The sequence below is a fragment of the Punica granatum genome, chromosome 4, assembly GCF_007655135.1.
Source record: "Punica granatum isolate Tunisia-2019 chromosome 4, ASM765513v2, whole genome shotgun sequence".
In the NCBI taxonomy this organism is placed as follows: domain Eukaryota; kingdom Viridiplantae; phylum Streptophyta; class Magnoliopsida; order Myrtales; family Lythraceae; genus Punica; species Punica granatum.
Genome location: NC_045130.1, coordinates 8054113 through 8076320, shown reverse-complemented (window position 1 = coordinate 8076320; position 22208 = coordinate 8054113). Strand labels below are relative to the sequence as shown.

At 37.7% G+C, this 22208-nt stretch overlaps 3 protein-coding genes across 7 annotated transcripts; all 3 read left to right on the top strand.

The window, feature by feature from the left end:
- The first annotated feature begins 14 nt into the window (after positions 1-14).
- LOC116202547 lies at positions 15-3334 on the top strand. Of its 5 annotated transcripts, none has more exons than XM_031534131.1 (7): positions 15-379; positions 620-686; positions 792-850; positions 958-1047; positions 1130-1269; positions 2500-2557; positions 2777-3334. In XM_031534131.1, exons 2-7 carry the CDS (start codon positions 620-622, stop codon positions 2963-2965), a joined length of 603 nt encoding a protein of 200 aa, XP_031389991.1. In that variant the 5' UTR covers positions 15-379; the 3' UTR covers positions 2966-3334. The 5 variants fall into 5 exon arrangements, 3 of the variants coding, with proteins under 3 accessions (XP_031389991.1, XP_031389992.1, XP_031389990.1); XR_004156092.1 differs by lacking the exon at positions 15-379 and adding an exon at positions 412-458 and having other exon boundaries at positions 1382-2557; XR_004156091.1 differs by lacking the exon at positions 15-379 and adding an exon at positions 412-458 and having other exon boundaries at positions 1382-2557; positions 2780-2942.
- A 2982-nt stretch (positions 3335-6316) lies between these two features.
- Positions 6317-10899, top strand: LOC116202546 (UDP-glucose 4-epimerase GEPI48). Its single transcript, XM_031534129.1, has 9 exons — positions 6317-6824; positions 7566-7615; positions 7742-7877; positions 8539-8640; positions 8920-9147; positions 9231-9309; positions 9728-9810; positions 10166-10257; positions 10542-10899. The coding sequence occupies exons 1-9, from the start codon at positions 6642-6644 to the stop codon at positions 10633-10635; spliced, it is 1047 nt and encodes a 348-aa protein (XP_031389989.1). The 5' UTR covers positions 6317-6641; the 3' UTR covers positions 10636-10899.
- Positions 10900-11720: 821 nt separating this feature from the next.
- LOC116202545 (UDP-glucose 4-epimerase GEPI48-like) lies at positions 11721-19267 on the top strand. The gene is made up of 9 exons (XM_031534128.1): positions 11721-12344; positions 15989-16038; positions 16180-16315; positions 16979-17080; positions 17375-17602; positions 17686-17764; positions 18126-18208; positions 18521-18612; positions 18920-19267. The coding sequence occupies exons 1-9, from the start codon at positions 11757-11759 to the stop codon at positions 19011-19013; spliced, it is 1452 nt and encodes a 483-aa protein (XP_031389988.1). The 5' UTR covers positions 11721-11756; the 3' UTR covers positions 19014-19267.
- The last annotated feature ends 2941 nt before the right edge of the window (positions 19268-22208 follow it).

The following is a 22208-nucleotide window of genomic DNA, read 5'->3' as shown; positions in this document are numbered from 1 at the left end:
TAAAAAAAAAACACACGAAGATGTTTCGGTAGTCCGGTCAGGTGCTTCCCGGCGGCGGTCGGACTGGAGCTCACTTTTTTGATTTGTTTGGAGCTCTGAAAGCATTCGGATTCATTGGCTGCGAAGTCAGCCGCCTTCCTCCTCCTCCTTCTTCTACAGTCGGCTGTTCCTTCCTTCTCACTTTCCTTCCCACTCTCCCCTTGGGCCCAAAACCTCAACCTCAACCTCAATCTCAATCTCGGCCCAGTTTCGCGCGATCACGACAGTGTTGTCGTCCACCGAAATCCCTAAACCCCCCATTATCGTCTGTGAAGTTTGTTGTCGGTTCTTACCTCTGTCGGTTTCGGCGTCATCGGTTAATCTCCTTGCTGCAAAATCGGTAAGCTTTCCGGTCTTCTAGTTGTGGTTCTTGGCGTTGCAAAATTGGTGGCCGAAGCATCTGATGGAGCGCAAAAATGGTGAAACTGTTGTTGTCTCTCGCTGTAATTGACACTGTGTACTTGCGACATGCGACTCATATTGCAAACAATCATCCGTCCTTGTCGGGCATGTGGTTTCAGAATATGCATTACTCCTTTTTGCAGTCTCTTTTGACATGAGTTTTCTCGTGCTCTCTTAGATGGAAGCTAAACCGCTGACTAAGGAGGCCCTCGCTCTTACAGAGAAGAAGATGGACATGGCGTTAGGTCAGTTGTCAATAACCAGGACAGAGTTTCATGATTCTTTTCCGTTGTCCTTTTGGATTTTTAGCAACTAACGCGGTGATGTTGGCCGATTTCCTTAATGTGCAGACGACATAATCAAAATGTCTAAGAACAAGCCAGCTAAAGGAAAGAGGGCTAGAGTTCCTGTAAGTGTTTTTTTCGCAGAACCTCTACTTCATTTACTACTTAATTGATGTTGTTCTTCATTTTTCCAACTTACAATGACAGTGTCTTCTCATGGTGATTGTTATAGAATAAAAGCCAGAGAGCTTATAACAATGCTGCTCAAGATAAATCCATGAAGCTGCAGCGTTTTATGAACTCGAGATCGTCGCTCAGACAGGTTCCATATTGTGGATGTTGAAATTCTTGCATTTCCGTTTTTGGCCCATCTGTGTACTCACATTTTCGCTATTGGTTTTCAGGGAGTTCTTGCACAGAAAAGGTCGAATTTTCAGGGAAACCAATTTCCTCTTGCGAAAGAGGCTGCCAGGAAGGCTGCAGTTGTTCCCTTTCGCAGTAGAGCTCCTCCTCGTGACAGGACAGTGAACTCAAACAGAACCAGGTACATTTAGTGTCATTAACTTCAATAGTGTTCACAGGTATTGCTGGTGTTGGTATTTTACCTGCATTTTTATTTCCAAACTGTTGATTATACTTTGTCAATGGATTTACAGGTAAAATTGGTTCCTTTGAAATTAGTAATGCAGTTTGCTTCTGATTAACATGTACAAGCTCGCCGTGTGGTTATGACAGTGGTTATTTGGAAAGGGTAACTGGTTTTGGACATTTCTTTTGAGCACTTGGAAATTGTGCCTTCATTCTTCATCTTAGTAATGACTAAGGCAAGAAAGTTGATAATAATAGATTGAGGATCGTGTTGCACGGTTAAGGTTAGTTGTGTTGATTGTTACTGTGAATGGGCGTTGTGGGTTTTCGCTGAAGTAATGGATTTTCGCCTGTTTTTCTTGTGGGAGCTTCTAGTGCCATGAGAGACTATGGTTTGTTATTGCTATCCGGAAGCATGGCACTTGTTGATCTTTGCCTGTCGAGAATCGGCATGCACACTACTGCTATGGTTGTGTTGGTGTCTGGATGGCTGGAAATTCTACTACTGAAGTCCCTAGTTTCCATATTTTTGAGATTAAAGTTCGAGGGCCTTTCGTAAGACATGGGGGTCTTAGTTATTGTGCTGTTGATGGCTGGGGAAGATATTGCCCTTTTGCAAGTTGGCATCTGATGCAGTGACCATGGTTTTGGTGTTAAACTTAAGTTGAAGATTTGAGTAGATCCAGAATTCCAGTAGAATTTTGTTTGGTGAGCTACAGCTAGAATTCCATTTCATTCTAGTGCTGTTGAGCAGGAAGTCACTCATCTGAAAAGAAGATAGAAAGATGGATTTACCGATTATTGGACGATAGGAGGATGAAGAGGTTTGTCTCTTGGGCTGGTCAGATCAGAGAAAGATTAATAAAAGATATATACGTCACCTTCAGCAGAGGCGTTTCTGATCAGAGATTGTTCCCTCAAGTTTTGATTTGTTGTGTCCCGCTCTAGTTTGTCTTGAAATTTCACTCTTTCTTTTTTTTATAATTAAGAGCTTATGTTGGTAAGTCACCGAGCTTATGATGGTAAGTCACCGAGCTTATGATGGTAAGTCACCTAAACTCGACTCCTTTGGATTCCTAGTTCTTTGCTTCCCATAGTGAGTGGCTGGCGCCCAGTAATTATGTATTAATCATTGAGCTGTACATGCAAGCCTTTTACAATCACGTGTCTACTCTCATTGTTTCAGGGCTGGGGCTCCATTGGCAATGAACAGATCATCAAAAAATACAAGTGGTGCTTCCAAGGTATTTATAATATTTAGAATAGATAGTATCCATCTTTGGAAGAGGGTATTTTTGTTATGATTCTGCTCGCTTGGTTTGTGGAGTAAATTCTTCATTAGACTCATCACTGCTTTTCTCTAGATTAGAGAACGTTAAAGTATAGTTGGATGTTGTAAGGGAATGCTGTATTATACCTATGTGGGCTACGGATTAACATCTTTCTCTCTTGTTGGGCCACAGCAGCAGCATCAAGGTGAAGGGAATGGCGGCTCCAAGCAGCGGCCACAGACACTGGATGCACGCTTTGCGAACTTGAAGGAGCAGAGAGAGAAGGTATCGGTCTTGCCCCGCCCCGACAATTTCACCGCCAGAAGGAATGGAGGAGGAACCCGCAAACAGATTCCCCCTTGGACTCGATTCCCGAAGTAAACCCCTCCAACACCTGTAGTGGCTCCATTTGCTTGCACGTCTTGGGTAGTAGACAACGAGAGCGCAGCTGCCCATCATCAAGAGGCTGCAGTCACAGCTTTCCAGTGGTTATGACTCTGTCTAAGATCCGTCAAATCATCTTATAAGGCGATTTGCGTGTTTTGTGGATCCCTGCGTCTCTGACGAGATATTTACACAGGTTTCCAGTTTCCAGATTCCAGATTCGCTTGTGCCAAAGTATGTATAGGTGTTTTCTTCTCATGACATGTCATAGTCATACACTATGGAATCTTTTGATCAAACTTACTGGAATTTCTATATTCAACCTCTAGAGATCGAAACTTGAGATTATGGTGTTTTCTCATTTCAGTTCCAGCACTTCCTGCTGTTGCAAATTTGCACTTCTAGCTGTACTGTTATCCGCTTTCGTCAACAAGTTTCCCATTGATCTATAGTTTGTCGACGAGCTCTGGCATATGCTTTTCCTAGCGAAAAATGAGAGTACTTTCTATATCTTTTCCTTCACTTTGATTTTCCCCCTGTTCTTCCAGGATCTCGTGGTTTTGTAGTTGGACATCTGTATAGTTGGTGCAATCTTTCTCATGAATGACCGATCACGACACAATTCTGACTGCGAAAGAGCACTTCTTAATCCCGAATCTGTATCTTCTAAGATTTTTCTTGTTTCGGGGATGCAACTATGGAGCACGATCTTGTGGATCGAATGGAATAAAGGACATTGATTCAAAGCAAGCATCGAATACGAATACGAGTGCCGATTCATTTCATCTGAAAAAGCATACTGCTTTATGTAGAATCTTTCCATTCTTTGCCCTTTTCAAGTCTTGGTGGTACTCGGCAGTATAGCTGATAACATCCGTCACTTTGCTTTCCATCTTTCGTTTATTCCATGTAAAGATTCTGCTCCCTTTTCCCCTTCTTTCCTTTGGCCGCTGCTTCCCTTATACAACTAGTCCTTTAACCCGCATTTTGCGCGGATGAAACGCGCGGATCACGTTTCAGTTAATATTTTTGTAAACAATTGATAAAAAAAAAAAAACTCGGCAGAGCCAAGCCCGGCAACAAATTAGTAAGGCAATAATTGAATAAATAACTCCAGCAACCCTTGATAAGGAAATCTAGAATCGATTCTCTCTATTTTTTAGCATTTTATCACTTTTTCTTTTATGAAAATAACACTGTATTATTTGTGCAGTTTACATTTCTAATAATTCAAGTTTACCATATATAACAATCTCATATTTCAACTCTTTCGATTTATTAACTAACCCACATCTTCGTACCATTGTAAAATGAAAATTTTACAGTTCAATAGCTTGATAGCAATTTTGAATCCACATGATTAACCCAATCCACCAATATTAGACAATTTTGTTCTCCTATATAAAAAAAGTGAGTAAATTCACGCAATTAATCCATTGCGAAAAGCAATCTCTTAATTGTAGTGTTAATTCAAATTACATTGCCATAGTACCATCCATGAAAGCTGAAAGAACCAAAGAATGGGAACAACGATCCAAAAGGAGCTCAATCAACGTTGTCGGCGTGGTCGCACTTCACCCCGAGGGAGGCCTTCTTTTGGATGAGCATGTTGTGGATGTTCGGCAGAATGCCATCTTTCGCGATCATCACCTCGTTGTTCCTCAACCAAATGTGCCTCGATACGATCCGCGTCTTCATGTTACCCTCGCCATGTTCCCTACCAACTTCGGGACCTTGCGGCCGTTGCCGCCACCTCCACCTCGATCTCGATCCGAGAATCAATCAAATCATCAATCTCAAATTGAAATCTACGCAAAAAGATTGAAATTAAATTATCAAAAGTGAAGAATATCAATCCTTACCTTAGCGGCAAAAAACTAGAGGAGGACGGCAAGGTAGACAAAAGCCCTGACGTTGATTCGCTCTGTGTACTTCTTGGCCTCGAGGAATCAACTGGAGGGTTTGGTGACTAATTAGGTGCTTTAATTGCGTTAAATAGTGAGATTTCATGAAAATGATTTATAGATAGTTGAGATAGGAGGGATGCGAGGGCCAATAAGGAAAGAATTCTAGAGATGAAAAGATAGTAGAATTAATTTATTACAATAAATAGATATATTGATTGATATTTTTTATTGTAATAAATTTATTTGTTTAAATTTACTAATTTAGTTGCATCCGAAAGGACATTCTATGAGAAAACTAGAAAATACTAAAAAATATGATGTGGCAGCCTCTCATGAAATGAACGGAGCTCTCATTACTCGAGCGCGATGAGTCAATTTTAATATAATATAAATAGATTCGTTTGTTAAATCCTGGGAGATTTATGTTTGCTTGAAGTAGACTATCACCGAGAGGACGGCCGCCAATTCGACATGATCCGATTCCCTTTGGGCTCTCTTTTATCGGTATAATCGTGCGTGTGTCGAGATAACTGTAGGGACTTCCAATGCATTACAAAATAATGTCGACGAGGGTGGAAAATTCACTCCCCCCATTGCGGTTAAAAAAAAAGGAAAAGACGGTGGATCGCTTGTGGTGTTTGAACCTGAATAGGCAGGTTCAGATTCAGGTTTTATCCACGAGACTTGTGCAATGAGCCGTGAATTTATGTAGTCTGTAATAATTTTGTTAGTTTTTCCTCGTAAGAATTTTACGAGCAAATATAATGAAAACTTTCAATCCTATTAGATTAGTTTTGATATAATATCGTCTGATCAAAAGTAACTGCGCCATGAGACCACGTAAAAGAAAACATTCGCGCAAGGACGTCGTCGACATTTGGATATATTGTGTGAGAGAATCTATTGATAGTGAACATTCGCGAGTGATGCATGACCAAGCATTCAGACCCGGCTAGTGCATGTTCTTGTCTTTTATCTTGTGACCGCAATAAAGGTCCTTTGCCACGGGATAAAAAGATGGAGAAAAGGAAGAAGACGGGAGACGACAAAGAGAGAAAGAGAAGTAGAAACCGGAAAAGGACTTATGTCTCGTACGTTCTAGTTTTTTGTTTTTTGATGAATTTATGTCTTGTAGGTTCAATGACTCACAAAGAAAACCCAAAAATTCTCAAAATAAATCGATTCAAACGGTTCGACGTTTATTCTGTTTAAGCAAGATTTTCGATTTGAGTGTTTGTGAATATAGAAAATTCAAGTTGTAAGAATTTTATCCCTTAATGGATCGACTCATTTTAACTGGATTAATCGGAGTCCAATTGATCTATTGAATACCAAGATTCATATCGAAAAAAATAAAATAAAAATCATCACCGGAACAAAACCCTAAAATAAATAACTAAATACATGGGTTGGATATTCTTAAGGTGCGTTAATTAATGATAACCATTATATTTATTCCCCCGCCATTTCTGCAACAGAGAATCTACAGGCGACCCGCCGCCCCACAGGAACGCCACTTGGCCCGGCCTCTCCGCCGTCCCTCTCCACCGTCCATAAAGCCACCCGATCATCTCTCCTCCTCTCTCATCCACCCTCCCCCCCAGCCCATTAAATTTCCATCCAAATTATATATCTCCTGCTCCGATCTTCGTTTACCTCCGCTACTTATCCTTCCCGTTTCCTGGCCATTCACTGTCGTGCCTTCGAGCTGCCCCGGTGATCCCCCGTACTGCTTTGCTTCTTGACAGAAAAGGGATTAGCTGGAAATGGCCCCGAGCATATTGGTGACCGGAGGCGCCGGCTACATTGGGAGTCACACGGTGCTCCAGCTCCTTCTCGGTGGTTTCAGGGTCGTCGTAGTCGATAACCTGGACAACGCCTCCGAAATCGCCATTCACCGCGTCAAGGAGCTCGCGGGCGGGTTTGGCGGTAATCTCTCCTTCCACAAGGTACCCTTGCTTCCCAAGTTTTTTCTTTCCCTCCTTATCAGGGTCATCTTCTCCGGCCAAAATCTGAGCTGCTGCATACCCAAGCGAGTGTTATTTTTTTGTTTTTTCCTCCTCTTTTGTCGTTGCTCTTCAACGTGTCTGATCGTCAGAAAGTTTCTTCCTGCCTTTCTCCGCTTTTCTTATCTTTTTCTTTTCTTCGGGAAATTTCCTTTCTCTACCATCGTCAATTGCCCTGTATGACCAGTGTTGGTTTAGTCATTTAGTAATGCAGGCCTTGTGTATGAATAATTGCCTCGTCTGAACAATCCTTCATTTGATCACGTTGGAGCATTTGATTTTGCATCGATTTTAGCTATTCATTCTTACGGAGATCGATTGAAAAATGTGATTTTTACTCTCTAATGCAATGATTTCTCGAACCCCTCACGTGGGTTATTTTTAGACTGGCATATGTCAGAAATATCTTGCTTTAATTGTGCCTTATGTTTCAACTTTCGGCTTTGCGCTTTCTTGTAAAATAGTCGTAATTCAGTTATTGTCCTTGCTTATCGAGGCTGCCTCCGATATTGTGCTTTGAAGATGTTCTAACCGAGATGGCGATGGTTCGGTATGGACCATAGCAATGAGAAATGATCATAGCCTGTATCTTGAAAGAAATTGATTTTTTTTTTAACAGTTGGTTTCGGAATTGAAAGAAATTGATAGTTGCCCTTACCCGTCAGTTTCTGCTCTCTCTTGCAGTTGGACCTTCGCGACAGACCAGCTTTGGAGAAATTGTTTTCGTGCTCAAAGTATGCTGCTTCCCTACATCTTATTGGCTGTTGAGATTTATGTGTTGAGGGAAAAAAATATGTTCTTGTCAAGTCCAAATCGCGTTTTCCTTTGATAGGCACCCTATCTCTTTATTGAACTTGCAGGTTTGATGCTGTCATTCACTTTGCTGGACTGAAAGCAGTTGGTGAAAGTGTTCAAAAACCATTGCTGTACTTTGATAACAACCTGGTTGGGACGATAACCCTGTTGGAAGTTATGGCTGCCCATGGATGCAAGAAGGTCCTCTTCCTTATTTTTTTTATATCATAGAAAGCAAATTCCTTGCAGCTGGTAAAACATGCCACTATAAATGAACTAGTGCCCTGTCTTCAAAAGCGCTCGCGCGCAAATACATGGATAAAAGCATACACTAGTTATGTGGAGGTTTCTTCTGGTGTTAGAGTAGCAATCTACTCCTTCGTTGGTGCTCTTTAACTTTTTTTAAGAATGAATCTTGTGGTACTCCTATTAAATCATTGCCCTTGATTCAGGCCATGCCATTATTTTGTTCTTGCCTGTCAGGACTTTGATTCCTATTTCTTAAATTTTTCAGTCTTTATTCCCAGTACCAGTTCTTCTATTTGTAAATCAAATTTGTTGGTCCAGTGACTCTAACGACATTTTAAGTTGGAAAGTGCTAATCTTAAAGTAGGTGCAGGAGCCATTTAGGTTTAATTTATGTAGCTTTTGATTTTCTGTCAGCTGGAATAACAGCTCCATTTGTATATGATTTGATGATGAGAAGTAGATTGCTGGACAAGAGAGAGCTCTGAACTGGGGTTTTCTGTTTACCTAGCGGTCCAAGAGCTAACTTTACTTTATTATTTCTGCTATTCTATGTGGCAATTCTCGTATCCATAACCTTTTACTTGCACCTGACTTGATAATTTGATTATTTCAGCTTGTATTTTCCTCATCAGCCACTGTTTATGGTTGGCCAAAGGAGGTTCCATGTACAGAAGAGTTCCCACTTTGTGCAACGAATCCATATGGACGAACAAAGGTATGAGAATGGCCGCTCCTAATTGGTTAGCTAATTGCTAATATATTATGGATCCTAGGAACTTAGAAATTTGGCCAATCCTTTTGGGTTGGCCTAAGGTTGTAGTACAGTTCCAAAATGGAATATGCGGGTTTATTATAAATTGTAAATAATTGAATAAAGGAAAAAAAAAAAACGATGCAGTCTTCATGGATTGGTTAAGTTGCAGTCTTCTAACAACATGAGCTGAAGAGGCTTTAAATTTTCACTCCTTCCTGACCTGGTTTCTTACCTCTCCAGCTTTTCATTGAAGAAATATGCCGGGATGTCTACCAGTCTGACCCTGGATGGAAGATCATATTGCTTAGATACTTCAACCCAGTTGGAGCGCATCCTAGTGGCTACATTGGGGAGGACCCGCGTGGAATCCCAAACAATCTGATGCCATTTGTGCAGCAAGTTGCCGTTGGCAGGCGACCTGCCCTGACAGTTTATGGAAACGACTATTCAACAAAGGATGGAACTGGGGTATGTGGCTCTTGACGCTTGCATATACATCTGCATCAAGCTTGGGTGTGTGTCCATGTCCTCATGGTCTGTTGTCTTTTCAGGTACGTGATTATATCCACGTCATTGACTTAGCAGATGGGCACATTGCTGCATTGCGCAAATTGGATGAATCTGGTATAGGTAAGGGTCATCCTCCTTATATTTTTTGGGTGTTGTTGCCTCATCCCAGTAGGAACCTGTGAAAAGTAAGTAATATATTATTGTTCTATGAATTTACACATACCATGTGTACGTAGAGTTACTTATAGTTGCAAATATATGTTTCAATTTTCTCGAAACACATGATGGACATACATTGCTGTTTACTTAATTCACCCGGAGCCACTATACTTTGGGTCCTGGAGTCAGTTTATAACTTTAACTAGGTCTGAACATTTGATGTGGTAATAGTCCACTAGGGTAACTCTGGTCTTGACTTGCAATCTGGATGAGACTGGACTGTTTATGCTTTCCGGTCTAAAGAATTTCCTTCTCATGTTGTTTTTAAATTAAGTTGTGTCCAGCTTCATTAGATAATAATCTACCTGCACATCCACAGGCTGTGAAGTGTATAACCTTGGGACAGGGAAGGGAACATCAGTCCTCGAGATGGTTACAGCATTTGAAAAGGCATCTGGGAAGGTACTTCTTTCATTGTTTGAAGACACCAAACTTCTAACCTTGAGTCAGAATCATTGATCTTGTCAGCATGCTTATTACCTGTAATTATGATCAAGTAATTCAATGATACTGATGTTTTTTGTCCAATTGACATATATTAACTTTTAACGCAATTACTGATTGTATCGGAGACACATAGATTAAGCCCTGTATACTGGTGATAGTACTTCTTCGAGTTGACCGAAGTTTGTGCATATTCTTTTTGATTGCTCCCCAGACATGTATGAGATAGAATAATTATCAGAATCTCCTATTCTAAGTTTTACTCTTTAAGTTTTTTCTCTTTTTAATTCATCTGTTTGCTCAAATGCACCAGAAAATTCCACTTGTTATGGCTGGAAGGCGGCCCGGTGATGCAGAAATCGTGTATGCATCAACAGAGAAGGCTGAGAGCGAATTGAACTGGAAGTAAGTACCGTTTCCATAAACTATAAAAATGTAGTATGTAATATTTCTATAAACCAATGTTTGAATTAGCACGAATTGCTTTGTGGACATTTTGCTTGTTCGTATGTGTAAGCACAATTTACCTCTCACCGTAGTCTTTATGCTCTGAGTGAACTTTATGCAGATGACATGCCATTTAACCTGTACAACAATTCCTGTTCTGGCTCGGTTTTTCAGAGGCTTGATGTTAGATCTCATTTTTCCGTATGATGTCCGTCTTCTTATTGGGATGTTTGGATGAACAGGGCAAAGTATGGAATAGAGGAGATGTGCAGGGACCAATGGAACTGGGCCAGCAAAAACCCTTATGGCTACGAATCTCCAGAGCACTCCAAGTGAAGACTTGAGTCGATAAAACTCGGAGTTCTAACTATTGATTAAGAAAAACAAGGGGAAAGCTCCCAGCTGTACTTTGTATTATCAGTGTCTTGGAATAGTAGGCATAAATAATTGCTGCCTAAATAATTGATAATGCATCTGACCGGAGAAGTCGGGTTGTGTAGGGCATTATGGTCTTGCTGATAGATTAATCCGGAGTTGGTTAATTACTACATTTACTGTACCAGTTGATGGACTTCGTACAATGCGAGCATTTCACTGATAGCTCTCTGTAGATGCAAACAGCAACCTTGATTCTTTGTAATCAAAGGAAATGGGAAATGTTAGGAAAATAGAAGAAGAACATAAGAAATTAATCACTTATGTTGGAAATTTGAACAATATTAATAAAAGTTTATTTTATTTATGAAATTATGTATTGTAATTTATATAAACCAATTTTTAGCTGTATTATATTTATGTATATCTACATATTAAATTCTACATAGAAACTGATTTCTACATTTATTATAATTTCTTAATAATTTTCTAAATTGTATTAGCTGGAGAGAGTTTGCTCTTACATACATTAAATAGGGTAATTTACTCTATACAGATGTGGATATATGGCCACAACAATTAAATTAAACTATAAATTTGTAACTATATAAGCAATTTCAAATTATATTGCATCTCAAACCTTTATAATATAAAATACAGTGGCTAAAATAATAGAAAATTATAAACTTTTTTTTCAGATTTTAAAATAACATAAGCAATTTTACAAAAATCATTTATTGATAAAGAAAATTGACGATCCTAGCCTTATTAAGTATAATCATATTAATTGTTTTTACGAGTCAATTTTACTTATATAATATCAATATAAATATAGATTAGGCGTCCGATATGCACGGTTCATCGCGTGTATCTGTGTGTGTGGAATTCCCGATAGGCCGAGTGACTCCTCAATAAAAAATCCGACTTCCATGGTCGCAATCAAGATTTATCAGTTATTTTATGGTAGATTTAACTCGATAACGCCATGTCTTTGAATCTAATTATTATATCTATATAAAATAAATTATCTTTACATTGTAATGGATTAGTTTTTCTTCGCCCCTGTCTGTGATGTCGACAAAATGCTCAAGTTTCTCCCCAGCCACCTACTTGCTGCAACAGAGAATGTAGAGCCGCCCCCGCCGCCCTCACAGTTCCGCCACGTGTCCCAGACCAGCCGCCGTCCCCGTCGACTTGTCCATAAAGCCCCGATCGTCCCCCCAACCCCTCCTACCTCACCCTTTAAATTTCCACCCAAATTTTATCTTCACAAATCCGTCACTTCCCCTTCTCCTCTCCATAAAGCTCCGATCTCCCGTTGTTCTCCGCTGCTTCTCCTTCTCATTTCCCCACAGTTCACCCCCGAGCCCTCGGGTTGCCACAGTGATCCCACCGTGCCGGCTTTGAGGACTGGCTACTTTGCTTCTCACTGGTGCTCCCTCGCTCGCTCGTGCTTCTCGACGAAGATAAGGAATAGCAGCTGGAAAATGGCCCCGAGCATATTGGTGACCGGAGGCGCCGGCTACATTGGGAGCCACACGGTGCTCCAGCTCCTTCTAGTCGGTTTCAAGGTCACTGTGGTTGATATCCCGAACGACGCCTCCGAAGTCGTCATTCACCGCGTCAAGGAGCTAGCGGGCGAGTTTGGCGGTAATCTCTCCTTCCACAAGGTGTGCTTGCTCCCCAAGTTTTCTTCTTTAATATATCGAGGTCATCTTCTCCGGTTAAATTCCCCAAGTTTGTAGTCGATCCAAAAACTGGACTGGCGGGTTGAACCGGCCGGTCGAACCAGTCAGGCATATTAAAAAAGCAAAAAAGAAAAAAGGATTCGAGAGGACGAACAGAGGACGGCTCCACCGCCCCGCCACTCTCTCAGACGCCAGAGGCCGCCGACGTTCTTGTCTGGGCAACGGTGGCCGGCGTCGGCGCCACCGCCGATTCAAGTTTGTAAACCTATTGAAATATAACGAGTTCGTTCTTACTTCGGCCTTCTTAGGGGCAAGGAAAGTAAAAAACACTTCATTCCACAAATTCAGAGCAACAACTTTCTTTTCATATCCATTAAAAGCGTCAGGCCGATACTTTCAAATTGGTTTTTGATTTCCGTTATTTTATTTTCAAAACTGCACTTTGAAAATCGTTTGAAGGATTGACCTCCACGACTAACTTGTCAGCATCCGAGGGTGAGGACAAAGGTGGCAAATCCTTCACATTTTTCTTTTACCTTCTTTACCGCTCGAGTATAATGTACTTCACACCTGGATCAGATTATTTACAGATTCGGATTAATTACACCTTGATCAGTTTTGTAATCCAAGAATGGTAAGAAGGAGTCTCATATTAGTAGCAAAAATGTGCTTCGCACATGGATCGGATTCGTAATCATACTCCCAAGAGTCGTCAGTGTAATCGGAATTATGATAAGAACTACAATTCTACCTAGTCGTCATCCTTTATCCTACTATTTAATGCTGCTACCATGCACTTCTTTATTCCAATCTCTATGTTATTTTCACAAAAATAGTTATAAAAGTACTCTCTAAACACTTCACTCTTTTCCAAGCACAAAAAAATTACTCTCATATATGCAGTATGTCCATTACGCATATAAGCTGAGTCCTCTTAATTAAGCTGCATAATAAGCATATTATCAGCTTATCTAGTATAGGCAATCACAAAAATTATTGTATGTATAATCTAGTTGATGTATGCAATATGTATAACCTAAAAGATGCATGCAATATTCTCAAAGAAATTTCGTGAAGTTATTCCCTCTTTTTTTTTCTTTTTTTTTTTCCTTCCCGAATATTGAGTTGATTTTCAAAGATCAAGATTAATATTCCAATTTCTGCCAAGAGTGCCCAACGAGGTCCTTGGTTTAGCAATCTGGTTATGACGCATAAATAAGAGCAAATTTCTTGATTTTCATGCTAATCCATATGATATTAAACAAAATTCTAGATATCCTATAATATCCCTGATTTATGGAGAGAGCTACTCATGTAGATGGTCGTGGAGATAACTTAATGCTTCTTGAAAACTTTGGGGCTTTAATGAAACAAAAATACTCTTTATGGATTTAATGAGAAAAAAAGGTTCTTTTTCAATGGGGACTCCTTCTCCACTTCGCGAATCTATATATAGTTATTAATCAACATATAATTTCTTTGTCATGAAGCAGACTCAACCACGTCTTCCCATTTGGCCGAGCAGAAGCATCTCGTGCATTTTTTACTGTTTAATGACAATATTTAATATTTTTTAATGGTTATATTTAATCTATTAGTTAATATTTCTTAATTAATAATTAACAATATTCAATTACAATGCATTCGAATTGTTTACTTACAATTTATTATTTATTTAATATTTTTAATGGCTATATTCTATATGTTACTTAAAATTTATTGATTAGTAATTAATATTATTTAGCAATTGATAATTTGTCGTGCATTTGTAACTGTTATATAATGATATTATATATTTGATATTATTAATGAATACATTTTGATGTTTAATGAATCTATATATAATACATATTTTTTTTGTCCATAAGCAGTCTACATCACATACTCCCGTTTGGTAGGATGGAAGTGCCTCGTGCATTTGTAACTGTTAAATTATAATTATATATTTAATATTTCTTAATGACTATATTTAAGCTGTTATTTTGTGCATCATGGATCTCTTATGTTTTTATTTGTCTGTTTCACTGTTATACAGTTGACAAATTGCTTGATTTCGAAAAACTCAAAAGCGAGTTTCAACTTTTCATTATTCTCTCTTACAAAACCAAAGGAAAGGATAGAACAATCGTGTACAATAACACATCGAGATGTTTTCTTTTATTGGACACGTCAAGTGTGTTTTGAATTAAAAAAATAATTATTAAAAATCATAAAACTTGAAATAATTTACCGCATATACTTCACTATCTTATATACATATATATATATATATATATTTATCGAATTTCAACTTAGTATATTAGAGTGAAACAAAAAATTAAGTTAATATTGAATTAAGTTTCTCAAAACTAATTGCTTCCTAGAAAATGTAAAAAGGCTTTTAGGAAATTCAATAACATAATCAATTTCCATATAAAAACAAAAAGCACATTGAAAAAAAGAAAGCTCATCCTTATAAGATTGAGTAATTTTAATACAATTATAAGTAAATTTCAATTATTTTAATTCAAAATTTTTAATTTATATGATTGGTTTATTATTATTTACAAGATATAAGATCTAGAAATTGAAATAACTTTTATAATATTAATAACATTTAAAAGTCCTTTTAAAATGTAAAAGTATCTAATTAGTTACATTATTTTGATCATCAAAATAAAATTATAAATTAGATTATCCAAATTTTATCTAGAAATATATAAATTTAGTGTTTTTATTTAATAAATTATTTTAACAAAGTTAATTTAATGTTATGTATTTAATAAATATTTCATGTTCATTGTTAACTTGGAAGATTATTAAAAAGTAAATTCTATAATCATAAATTATTATTTTTACACCAAATTAAATAATACAATATCCTAAAATTGGTCACAAATAACAATTCCACACAAAGTTGGGTGCATTGACTAGTATTAGTTGATTCTCACACATCCACTTAGATATGTGAAACTCAACCAATATTTTTTCACCAAAGCGAGTTCCTTTTTTCTGTTTTAATTTTCTTTTGTCACTGTTTTTTTTTTTCGGTGGAACTTTTGTCATTGCTTTTCAATGTGATCGTCAAGTCCCTTCCTACCTTTCTCCGCTTTTCTTATCTTCTTTTTTCTTTCTTTTTGGGAGTTTTCCTGTCTGTCACCCAATTTTCTACCATGGCCAATTGGCCTGTTTGATTAGTGTTGGTTCAGTAATTTAATGATGCTGGATTTGTGTTTGATTAATTACCTTTAGCAATCCTTCATTTGATCACGTTGAAGCATTTGATTCGCAAGGATTCTAGATATTGATCCTTATGGAGATCGATTGAAAATTGTGATTTTTACGCTTTGGTACAATGATTTTTCGAATGCTTTATGTACGTTATTTTCAGATTGGCATATGTCAGAAATATCTCATTTTAACTGTCTTGTATCTCAACTTTCAGAGTTGGTGGTTTCATGTATAATAATAGCCATAATTTGATTACTGGCCGTGCTTACCGGGGCTCACTCCCATATTGTGGTTTGTAGTAGTTCGAATCAAGAGGGTGATGGTTCGATATGGACCATTAACAATGAGAAAGTGATCATAGCTAGTTTTAAAAGATATTGATCGTTGCCCTCACTTATCTCTGCTCTCTCTTGCAGTTGGACCACCGTGACAGACTGGCTTTGGACAAATTGTTTTCGTCCACAAAGTATGCTGTTTCCTTTTTTGTTGGCTGTTGAGATTTACGGATTTGTATCTGGTTGAGAGGAGGAAAAAAAAAAAATTTCTTGTCAAATCCGAATCCTATTATCCTTTGATGGGGACCTCATATTTTTAAATGAACTTGCAGGTTTGATGCTGTTATTCACTTTGCTGGACTGAAAGCAGTCGGCGAAAGTGTTCAAAAACCATTGCTGTACTTCAATAACAACCTTATTGGGACGATAACCATGTTGGAAGTTATGGCTGCCCATGGATGCAAGAAGGTCCTTTGCCCTACTTATTTATTTCATATAAAGCAAATTTCTTGCAGCTGGTAAAATGTGCGACTATAAATAAAGTAGTGCCCTATCTTGAAAGTGCATATGCGCGCTCGCACATACATGCTAGTTACGTGGAGGTTTCTTTTCTGGCATTAGAGTAATAGTCTATTTGCCTTCGCTGGTGCTATAAACTTTCCTTAAGAATGAATCTTGTGGTGCTCCTCTTAAATCATTGCCCTTGATTCAGGCCATGCCATTATTTTGCGCTCTTGCCTGTCAGGATTTTGATCCCTATTTTCTGCAAGGATTAAACTTTTACGTCTTTATTTCTTGTACCAGTTATTCTTGTTGAGTCATTTGTCTAGTGACACTAATTGACATTTTAAGTTGGAAAGTGGTAATCCTAAAGTAGGTGCAGACGCCATTTAAGTTAAGTTATGTAGCCTTTCATTTTCTGTAAGCTGGAATAACAGGTCCGTTTGTATATGATTTGATGATGAGAAGTAGATTGCTGGACAAGAGAAAGCTCTGAACTGGGGCTTTTTGTTTACCTAATGATCCAAGAGCTAACTTTACTGTTAATTTATTACTTCTGCTTTTCTATGTGGCAAATTTCGTATCTCTGACCTTTTACTTCCATCTAACTTGGTAATTCGATAATTTCAGCTTGTATTTTCCTCATCGGCCACTGTTTATGGTTGGCCAAAGGAGGTTCCATGTACAGAAGAGTTCCCACTTTGTGCAATGAATCCATATGGACGAACCAAGGTATGAGAATGGACGCTTCTAGTTGGTTTCTAATTGCTAATATAATGTGGATCCCAGGAACTTACATATTTGGACAATCCTTTTGTAGCTGGGAGGTCAGTCTAAGGTTGTAGTACAGTTCTGAAACGGAGAATGCGTGTTTAATTATAAATTGTAAATTATGAAATAAAGGGAAAAAGAAAAAAGATCGAAGTAGTTTTCATTGATCGGTTAATATTGCAAGTCTTTTAACAACATGAGCTGAAAAAGCTTTAAATTTTCATTCCTTCCTGATCCGGTTTCTTACCTCTCCAGCTTTTCATCGAAGAAATATGTCGGGATGTCTCTCGGTCTGACCCCGAATGGAAGATCATATTGCTAAGATATTTCAACCCAGTTGGAGCGCATCCTAGTGGCTACATTGGAGAGGACCCGCGTGGAATCCCAAACAATCTGATGCCGTTTCTGCAGCAAGTTGCCGTTGGCAGGCGACCTGCCCTGACGGTTTATGGAACCGACTATTCAACAAAGGATGGAACTGGGGTATGTGGCTCTTGGCCCTTGCATATACATCTGCAGGCAAGCTTGGTTTGTGTTCGTGTCCTCATGGTCTGCTGTCTTTTCAGGTACGTGATTATATGCACGTCATTGACTTAGCAGATGGGCACATTGCTGCATTGCGCAAATTAGATGAATCTGGTATAGGTAAGAATGATCCTTCTTATATCTTTTGGGTCTTGTTGCTTCATCCCAGTAGTAGAATCTACGAAAAGTAAGAGATATATTGTGGTTCTCCTCTGCATTTACATATACCATGTGTAAATAGAATTGCTGATAGTTGAGGATATCTATTCCTAATGTTCTCGAAGCACGTGATGGACGTACTTTAACTAGGTCTGAATATTCGATGTGGTAATAGTCCACCGGGGTAACTCTGGTCTTGACTTGCGATCTGGATGAGACTGGACTGTTTGTGCTTTCTAGTCTGAAGAATTTCCTTTCTAGTGTTAGTAGATTAAGCCGTGTCCAGATTTCTTTAGCTAATAATCTGTCTGCACATCCTCAGGCTACGAAGTATATAACCTTGGGAGAGGGAAAGGAACATCAGTTCTCGAGATGGTTACGGCGTTTGAAAAGGCATCTGGAAAGGTACTTCTTTCAGTGTCTGAAGACACCTAACATGTAACTTTGAGGCAGAATCATTGATCTTTTGGGCATGCTTATTACCTGTAATTATGATTAATTAGTTCAGCGATAGTGATGCTTTTAGCCAAAATGAATATTAATCCCCGTATACGGGTGATAGTACTTCTTCGAGTTGACCGAAATTTGGCTAGTTTGCGTATTTTTTGGTGCTGCTCCAACATGTATGAGATAGAATACTAAAGATTCCCCTGTTCTAAGTTACGCTGAGTTTTTTTTTTCTCTTTTTAATTTAATTGTTTTGCTTAAATGCGCCAGAAAATTCCACTTGTTATGGCTGGAAGGCGGCCCGGTGATGCAGAAATCGTGTATGCATCAACAGAGAAGGCTGAGCGCGAATTAAACTGGAAGTGAGTATCATCTCCCAAAACTATAAGAATCTTATCTGTATTATTTATATGCACCAATGTTTCAAACTTTGAATTAGCATGACTGTTTTATGGATATTTTCCTTGTTCGTATGGGCGAACACAATTTACCTATCATTGTAGTTTCTATGCTCTGGGGGAAGTTTATGCAGATGAACATGCCTCGTAACATGCAGAGCGATTCATGTTCCAGCTCGATTTTCACTTTTTTCCGTCCCAAACATGATGTTGGATCTCAATTTTTTCCGTATGATGTCCGTCTTCTTATTGGGATGTTTTGGATGAACAGGGCAAAGTATGGGATCGAGGAGATGTGCAGGGATCAATGGAACTGGGCCAGCAAAAACCCTTATGGCTATGGATCCCTGAAGGACACCAATTGAAGGCTTTAGTTGATAAAACTCGGAGTTTTAACTATTCAATAAGAAAAACAAGAGGAAAGCTCCCCCTTGTACTCTGTATAATCAGTGTCTTGGAGTAGGCTTGTCGGACAATGTTGTATGTATGGATCTTTTAATCTGATAGGATGAGATCCTTTTGATAAGAAAAATGGTGGGCATCAGTAGTGCAGGTAATGGCAATTTATCATCTGATGGGATGACATCCTTATTTAGCTTTATTTGTTTATGGAGTAAAAGATCCTTATCTAATCTGTTTGTTTTACAAAGTTCGTTTATGGATTATAATTTTACTCAACTTAACTGTATTTTACTTTTTCCTTAATTAAACAATACAATCATTACTTTTTTTAAATTCAATTTAATAATAAATTTTTTCACGTACTTTTTATTAATCATTATTAGAATTAATTTTTTAATACTAAATTATAACTATTTATTACTTTTTTCTCAATTTAATAACACAATCATTATATTTTTTTATCTTATTCATAAAAAAATATGTTACATACTTTTTCTTAACCATTACTACAATCAATTTTTTAATAATAAATTCACCCAATTACTTTTGTTTTTATTTCGTGGTTAAGTAAAATTATACTCCACTCTATTACCGAACACTGCCTAATGTCAAAAAAAAAAAAGCATTGATCCCCCACCTTTGTAGTGCAGGCTAAACAATTGGCAATGCATTCAACGTAGAAGTCAGGTTGGGCGGGCCATTGGCGGTCCTGCTAATAGTTTTTTTTTTTTTTTGCAAACTCGGAGCGTCCAGGCTTTACTCGACTATTTCCCAGTCCTGTCGATAGTTTAATGAGGAGTTGATAACTACTACGTACATTTAATTCAACGGTTGATAGATCTTAGCACAATGCGAGCATTTCTCACTGGCAGCTCTCTGTAGAATGTAGATGTAGATGGCAACTTAATTAAGTTTGCTTGGAGTCGGCATGAAAATTCCTACTCAATAATAGGAAGGCCCGATAATACATTATGGTGATCGAAGTAAAATCCAAAACAGAAAAATCGAGTTCGTTTGGTTTCGGAATTGGAATTTTACTCTACGTCATTCCAGCCTAATGGAGACAAAAGTATATAATATATATATATATATAATATATAAAGAATTTATTATTAAATAATTAATTGTAATAATGATTAGAAAAAATAGACGAGGCCAATTATTATTAAATGGGAGAAAATATATATGAATGTAAAAATAGATTAAAAAATTATTATTAAAAAAATAATTATAATAATAGTTAAAAAAAAGTATGAGTGATAATTTATTATTAATATGAGAGGAAAAAATAAAAAAAGTAAATGAAATGGAGTAGAATATTGATTTTGAAATCAAACACCACCGATATCTTCATTGTCGCCGGAGCTGGTCAGGGCAGAACATTGTGCCGTAATACTCTCCCTAGAGAACTCAGCCGGCTAAAGGGTCCTTTTGTGCCGTTGAGAATTGTCTTATGTTTGATCATTTGGGGGGTTAGCTAGTGGGTCCTCTCTAATCTATTCGCTTGTCTCCAGGGAATCGGTCCAGTTCAAAATTCAAAAAACAAGCCAGTAAGAGTTAAAGGGCACCTTCTCTTTAAGCCCATGATGATGTGACCATGAGAATAATCATTTAAATATCCAGGGAAAAAGAAAGAAGAAGAGAATTAATCATTTAAATATTATATATATTATTATATTTCTCGATACAATTGGAAATCAATAAGAAATAACCGGCACAGGAGTTGGAAAAAAGCTAACAATGCAATCACTTTGTTGATTATAGATTGAAATTACCGATCGTTGTGTTTGATAAATATGATAAATTATTGGGAATATGGATAGTAATATAATTACTTTTTTATTTTTTTTTATTTTTTAGAGATAGAGGTTGGATTTATAATCGTAATATGATAATATCAAGTATTTCGCATGTAATCACATGACCAATCACACCGATAAAGTTTTAATCCGAAAAAGCAACTGTGGCGATTCATTTTACACATAAATATAGTAATGAACGACGCAAAATCGAAATTTTCCTGAAAAAGTGGGTTCAATTCGGCAAACCGAACATCCTCTACGTACATGTAAATTCAAAGTTCCCTTCACTTTGGATTCGGAGTTTCCACTTTCCAAGGGAAGTTCATAGGGCAACAGAGAATAACAAGTTTAGATAAATTTCAGTAATAGGAAGTTAATTAAGAACATCTTCATGTTACATGTTGAGAGCGAATCTAGCTGTACTAACCTTTCTTTCTTTTGATAGTGAACTTTTTGAGGAATAAGAAAAGAGGGTTTTGAAATAATATTTTACCCCAATTGTCTGGTTTAATTTTTATTTTGCAAGCAATGGCTTGGTTTAATTCTGGCATTTGACAAAAAAATTACCTTACTGGAATGGTAAAATTTGACTCATTAACCAGACTCGACACAAATTCATTTGTTGGACCATCACTTGGCTCAGCTGACTCTTCTCCATGGCCAGTGAACCCTTTGTCAAAACAGTTTCAAGCTGTTATAAATGTCAGAAAAAAAAGAAAAAGAAAAAAATCTCCCCATTTGTGGATCAACTTCTATGGCATACTCGATGACTTCAAGAACCGATCCAATGGCTACAAAGTGTATTAGCAATCGATCTTTAATAACTTATTTGGGCCGGAAAAATCGGAAAAAGAAGAAGAAGAGGAATTTGGAAGAAAAAGAGAGGAAAATTATTCAAAATGAATATTATTATGAAAAAAAATTTCATTTAATTGCCATTTTTATATAAAATTAATATTTTCATCATAATTAGACTAATGGCTTCCCAATTTAAATGGAAGGATGTCAAGAAATTATTTTCACATTCCGGGTCGTTTCTAATCCAAGTCCATCATTCAAACAAGATTTGACTAATTTTACCGATGAAATTTGATGCAGCCGGTACAGTGACGAGTTTGTATTGTCCATTGTCAACAGAAGCTTTGGTAAGCAACAAGCATATGCTAACACGCCACACATCGCAACTGCATCGAATTACCATCTGCAGTGAAGTTTATTTACAGCCGCGAGTGGTCAGGCTCTTGCTCTTGTCCCTGTGCTCGATAGAAACCGGCCGTTGAACTTTCGGAAGTCTCCCGTCTGTCCCACCCCCATTAGCTCCCACTAATAAAACCTCGTTACCATGTAAAGTGATAA

Coding starts and splice junctions, on each gene's coding strand:
- LOC116202547 (XM_031534130.1), top strand. Junction 687..791: donor GAAGATGGACATGGCGTTAG/GTCAGTTGTCAA, acceptor CTTAATGTGCAG/ACGACATAATCAAAATGTCT. Junction 1,048..1,129: donor CGAGATCGTCGCTCAGACAG/GTTCCATATTGT, acceptor ATTGGTTTTCAG/GGAGTTCTTGCACAGAAAAG.
- LOC116202546 (XM_031534129.1), top strand. CDS start 6,642: ATGGCCCCGAGCATATTGGTGACCGGAGGCGCCGGCTACATTGGGAGT. Junction 9,811..10,165: donor TTGAAAAGGCATCTGGGAAG/GTACTTCTTTCA, acceptor CAAATGCACCAG/AAAATTCCACTTGTTATGGC. Junction 10,258..10,541: donor GAGAGCGAATTGAACTGGAA/GTAAGTACCGTT, acceptor TTGGATGAACAG/GGCAAAGTATGGAATAGAGG.
- LOC116202545 (XM_031534128.1), top strand. CDS start 11,757: ATGCTCAAGTTTCTCCCCAGCCACCTACTTGCTGCAACAGAGAATGTA. Junction 16,316..16,978: donor CTGCCCATGGATGCAAGAAG/GTCCTTTGCCCT, acceptor CGATAATTTCAG/CTTGTATTTTCCTCATCGGC. Junction 18,613..18,919: donor GAGCGCGAATTAAACTGGAA/GTGAGTATCATC, acceptor TTGGATGAACAG/GGCAAAGTATGGGATCGAGG.